At 32.2% G+C, this 6,248-nt stretch overlaps 1 protein-coding gene across 1 annotated transcript in view; it reads right to left on the reverse strand.

Annotated features, from left to right (window-relative positions):
* Positions 1-41: 41 nt before the first annotated feature.
* The window catches only part of LOC107740231 (dynamin-1-like), a 28,563-nt gene continuing 22,356 nt past the window's right edge, over positions 42-6,248 (reverse strand). Inside the window, exons 6-9 of the mRNA XM_016552579.1 lie at positions 3,878-3,976; positions 2,082-2,242; positions 419-561; positions 42-327 (exon numbers count right to left, since the gene is read on the reverse strand). Of these exons, the coding sequence (XP_016408065.1) occupies positions 42-327; positions 419-561; positions 2,082-2,242; positions 3,878-3,976 (689 nt within the window). The remainder of the gene's footprint in view (positions 328-418; positions 562-2,081; positions 2,243-3,877; positions 3,977-6,248) is intronic.

Raw genomic sequence — 6,248 nt, forward strand, 5'->3', positions numbered from 1 at the left:
GTTATTTTATATTGTAATAATATTTCACATATGCCTGTAGATCAGGACTCAGGCTGGAGTAAATGCAACTGTGCATGTGTATAAATGCATTTATGGCGTCCCATCATATGATTAATGCGAATGGTGAGTGGAAAAACACCGTCTATGAGAAGTGCACATGTGAGTGTGTGTTCGCACGCTTGCTCTCGCACCTTCACCAGCTCGAAGGGGAAGCGCTCGTGGAAGATGCGATTGATTCTGGCTCCTCCAGACAGCTCGTACGTGTCTATCTGATCTCCAGAGCCCTCGATACGCTTCTCGAAATCCACAGAGAACTGCTGCACCATCCTGAAACCAAGCAATGCATACACTACATCTGCAGTTCTGAGGATACGAGCTTCATTTGTTCATGCAGAGACGGTGAATGTGATTGACTGACTGCAGCAGGGCTTTGGTCTTCCGGGACGGATCGTCTGGTCGGAAGTTCTTGTATTCCTCCACTTCCTTCTCGATGGACAGCAGCTGGCTCTGCAGTTTAGTGCGCAGCGCAGGGAGCGTGTCACGGATGTGATTGGTCAGTTGCTGCAGAAGAGATGAAAGATGAAGACCATCAGAGGTTGAGGATTCATTTCTACACTAACAATCGTAGCGCTGTTAAAGGTAACTATGCAAAGTAAAAGCAACATATGCACAATGTATATAGTGCTAACAAAATGTATTAATGTTACACCATTTTTTTTTTGTAATACAATGTATAGTGTAAAAAAAAACATGCAATTCTTTCAAGTACCTTTTAAATGCATAAATATTCAGAATTAAAATCAAAATGATAAAAACAGGCTACATGGCTCGTTTCATAATTTAGGGTACATAATTTTTTCTATATGATTTCTACATTTCTATATCATATTGATATCAAATATCATATCATATGTAGTTCAAAATAATGAATAAAAAATGTTAAAGTCAAGATTATCTATATTACATTAATTTCTACAATCTAAATACCTTAGAAAAACAGTTTTAATTAATTGAATTTTTTCAAATAAAACATTTAATTGTACTTATGTCCACAAAAATTCTGTCACTAACCAAACTAAAAAACAACAAAAAAAAAAAACTTTATTTTTATATAGCTTCATTAGCTTCTCCAAATGATTTGCATTGTAAAATCAAAATACAAATAATGTACAAAATATATAAAGTATACAAAAAGTATTAGTTTCATACCATACTTTATAATAAAGCCATGTCTTCAAATCACCGTTTTATTTTAACTGCATGAATATTGTAATCATTACACTGTATGACCATCAGATAGCATCACTGTACCATAGTAAATCCACAATACCTTTTAGTAAGATGCATGTTTTATTAATATTTGGAACAAATATTACGCTCTGAAATGACATGCGTATTATACGAGCAGAACCGAACTAAACCGCTAGTTTAGACGGAGTTACCGTCGTGTTTGTCGACGATTGTTTACTAACATTCTAAATCGTGTTCTTTTTAATAGCGAATCTGTTTTACTTTATAAGTAGCGCAACAAATTCATATTTTTCTTTACGATACGATATTATCACGATAAAATTACTGTTAAATTTTAATTAAATTAAATAAAACATGTAGTCTTACACCGAAATGAAAATTCTGGGCCGAAAGGGAAACAGAAAAAACTTTGTAATGATTATGTATTATTTTATTAAATAATATAAAGTAATTCTGTAAGACTTTTTAAATTCACCTCAATTTTAATGATACTGAATTAAAAAAAAACACAAGCCAATAAAATAACCACACTTTTACTGAAAGTAACACAAGAAAACGACAGAATTTATATTAATATTGGTAACACTTTATCGGTAATACATAGACTTTATTTCTCATAACATTAAAAGATCGTGTAACATTATTTGTGTATGTAACCTAATTAATATTCATGAGTTTGGCTTTTCATCACTCCGCCCCCACCGCTTTATCTAGTTCATCCACTGAAATACAGCTGTTATTCCCAAACCTTTGCAGTGTGTATGTCGCCAGAACAAACCAAACAGAGAGTTTAGATTGATGTTTACACATTTCAGTCTCTACAGTCTCACCTGGTTGAGGGTTTTCTGCAGGAACGGCGTTCCCATGCGGTCGGCCAGGTGTCTGTAACCGGGATGAGACAGGAAAAACTTCCTCTCCGCCGCCATAGCAGCGTTAATATCCTTCTTCCCATCGATGTCTTTCTGACTGCGGTTCACCACACCAATGTAACCTGCAGTCAAACAAACACATCAGCATTGGAGAAAGTGAGAGCACGAGAATACAGAGCTATAAAATGAATGTGGATCTTTTGGTGAGAAATGTTTGAGTTTATGCTGATGATCTGTGATTGCAGGCTTTTTTATTTCTGCAAATGTGAGTTAAATAATCATTTGTTTCTGTGTGTTACATGACATGATTTTTTTTGTTTTGGGAGAGAGTGAGTGAGTGAGTGAGTAGTGAGTGAGTGAGTGAGTGAGAGTGTGAGAGTGAGTGTGTGTGTGTGTGTGTGTGAGAGAGTGAGTGAGTGAGTGAGTGAGTGAGTGAGTGAGTGAAAAAAGAAACATGTCTGGATTAAGAGGTTAAACTCTCAAATCTCTCGTTCCTCATGCATCTGAAAGCCAGGATTTTTCTAAAGCATGTTTGTGGTTTTGATGTCGACCGTATTACATGAGCAGACCACGGCGAGGGAAGGTGAAGACGCATTTGATGGGAAAACCTGAAGTGTGGACGTGAGCTGTGAGTGGAAAACTGGTACGTCAGCACACTGCAGCCCAGACTTTCCCATAAATATCCTTTATTGCTGAGCAAAGAAAGAAAACAGCGTTTTTTCCAGATGTGTCAATGAAATGAAGACATTGTGTTTTTCCCCCTGATTCTCTCTTTCCGCTCACAGGCTGCAGCGGTGAGAAACACAGACGTTACTCCACTAGAGGTGATGTTTGATCGCTCCAGCATTACCTGCTTTACTATAGTAAGTATACTTTACACCAAAATACCATAGCTACTAGTAGTTATAGTTTCTATATTTTCCTAAAACGCACAGAAAAATAGTGAAAAAAATGTTTAAAAAAAAAGATATATATATTTTTGTTTTACATTTTCTTTTTTAAAAAACAAGTGAGTTTGATATTTTAAATAAATTTTTGTTTAATTATTTTTAAAAATTAAATGCAATATATTTTAATAAAATATAGTTGGATATAATGCAGTATTTATTTTTTTCCCACTGCCCTCAATCAAGTTAGATTTTTGGGCCTTCTTATTAGAAAGTTATTTGCAAGTTGATGAAAAGTTAATAATTAAATAAAAAATATGGAAAATTTACAATAAATAATAAAAAGAAAAAAATCAAAATAAAACACTTGCTAAAAAATGAATTATTTGTTCATATAGAAGTTCAATAGTATCATGTTACTATTATCCGACATTTGAGAATCGTGAACATGCAAATGTGTTAAATTATTGAAATATTAATATAATTTTTTTTAGGACATCTAATCAGAAGCTTTTTTTATTTAAATTGAAATAAATAAAAAATATGCTTATAAATTAAATATAATGACAAAATATAATAATAATAATAATATTATATTTAATAATATTATAATAAAAATAATATTTATAATAATAATAAATTTCATAGCAATGAACTAATGATATTGCTAAATAAAATTATTCTGATGAATGGGGAAAATATGTGTCTGGCCCAGTTTTTCAGCATAAAATAAAGCAATCTAAACTGTTGTAAAGTGCGTGTGAGTTGAGCAAATGGGATCGGGACACATTTCAGGGCATGAAGAGCATGTATTACAGCTGTATTATTTGTTAGCATGTTAAAGATGTTGACATCAGATGACCTCCTCACCTCTGCGCAGCGGCAGCAGCTTGTTCTCCAGGATTTCCCGAGCGTCAGTCCCTTCATCCATCAGATCGAGTTTAGTGATCACACCGATCGTCCGCAGACCTGCTCGCACACGCAAACACAGACGCATAAGAGCACAAGCACGATCTGATCTGCAGCACACTGTAAACTGAAGTTAAAGCTTTGTTTGTTTTTGCTAATCTACTGTTTCTGCAGGTCTTTAAATGTCTTACACAAATTAAGGCCTTAAAAAGATCTTAAATCAATGCATAAATGTTGCACACACTGCAAAAATACATATCTTCCACAGTATTTCTGTCTTGTTTTGCAGTACAAACATCTAAACATCCTTAAATCAAGACACATTTACTGGAGATGCAAAATGAAGATAAGAAGTCTGTTTTTTGAGAAATTAAAGTTTATGCTTAAAACAAGAACAAATGGGGAATGAAAACTTGATTTTTCTGACTCCATCAGCAGATATTTGTTCTTGTTTTAATCATAAACTGACCTCATTTTGATCAATTTCTCAGAAAACAAGACTTCTTATTTTTGTCATTCTGCTTCTCAAGTAAATGCATGAATTTAAGAATCTTCAGACATTTGCACTGGACAACAAGACAAGAATACTGAGGAAGACCATCAGAAGGTACAGTAGAAGTTATTTATAAGCGGTATTTTCAAACTTTACATTTAAAGACCATATTGACATATTGTTTTGATTTTCTTCACTCGGTCTTAAAAAGTCTTGAATTTAAGTGAAGCCTGCAGAAACCTTCATACTACGGAAGAGGATTAGGGCCAATCAATGATAAAAAAATCAAACCATCTCGAGATTGAAGTCATTATAATGCAAGATTAAACTCGTTAAATTTCAAGAAAAAAGTCTAAATTAAATGTTGAGAATAAACTCATTAAATCCGAGAAGAAAGTGGCGCAGGTCGTAGAGAGCGATGCTCGTGGATGAAGCATATGATGCGGTCGACCAGAGTTCAAATCCGTCTTTTGCAGATCTCACTCTTCTTCCTTTTTTCATCACATAACACATCGGAAAAGTGGAAATTAATTACTCTCTACGACCTGCGCCACTGCAGACGCTGATTAACACTGTCCAACGAGATGACACCAGTGTGTTTATTCTCAACATTTTATTTCCACTTTATTCTCGGAATATAATGAGTTTATTCTCAATAATTTATTTAGACTTTTTTTCTTGAAATTTAACGCGTTTTTTTCTCTAAACATGACTTTTTTCTCGTAATTTAATGAGTTTATTCAACATTTTATTTAGACTTTTTTTCTTGAAATTTAACGCGTTTTTCTCGTAGTTTAATGAGTTTATTCTCAACATTTAATTTAGACTTTTTTCTTGAAATTTAACGCGTTTTTCTCGTAGTTTAATGAGTTTATTCTCAACATTTAATTTAGACTTTTTTCTTGAAATTTAACGCGTTTTTCTCGTAGTTTAATGAGTTTATTCTCAACATTTAATTTCAACTTTTTATTTTGAAATTTAATGAGTTTATTTCGACATTTTATTTCGACTTTTTTTCTTGAAATTTAATGCGTTTTTTCTCTAAACACGACTTTTTTCTCGTAATTTAATGAGTTTATTCAACATTTTATTTCGACTTTTTTTCTTGAAATTTAACGAGTTTTTTCTCTAAACACGAGTTTTTTCTCGTAATTTAATGAGTTTATTCAACATTTTATTTTGACTTTTTTTCTTGAAATTTAATGCGGTTTTTCTCTAAACACGACTTTTTTCTCGTAATTTAATGAGTTTATTCTCAACATTTAATTTTGACTTTTTATCTGAAATGTAACGAGTTTTTTCTCAAAACACGAGTTTTTCTCGTAATTTAATGAGTTTATTCTCAACATTTAATTTCAACTTTTTATTTCGAAATTTAATGAGTTTATTTCGACATTTTATTTCGACTTTTTTTCTTGAAATTTAATGCGGTTTTTCTCTAAACACGACTTTTTTCTCGTAATTTAATGAGTTTATTCAACATTTTATTTAGACTTTTTTTCTTGAAATTTAACGCGTTTTTTTCTCTAAACATGACTTTTTTCTCGTAATTTAATGAGTTTATTCAACATTTTATTTCGACTTTTTTTCTTGAAATTGAACGCGTTTTTTCTCTAAACACGAGTTTTTTCTCGTAATTTAATGAGTTTATTCAACATTTTATTTCGACTTTTTTTCTTGAAATTGAATGCGTTTTTTCTCTAAACACGACTTTTTTCTCGTAATTTAATGAGTTTATTCAACATTTTATTTCGACTTTTTTTCTTGAAATTTAATGCGTTTTTTCTCTAAACACGACTTTTTTCTCGTAATTTAATGAGTTTATTCAACATTTTATTT

Source organism: Sinocyclocheilus rhinocerous, unplaced genomic scaffold, assembly GCF_001515625.1.
Source record: "Sinocyclocheilus rhinocerous isolate Xijiao unplaced genomic scaffold, SAMN03320098_v1.1 scaffold3422, whole genome shotgun sequence".
NCBI lineage: Eukaryota > Metazoa > Chordata > Actinopteri > Cypriniformes > Cyprinidae > Sinocyclocheilus > Sinocyclocheilus rhinocerous.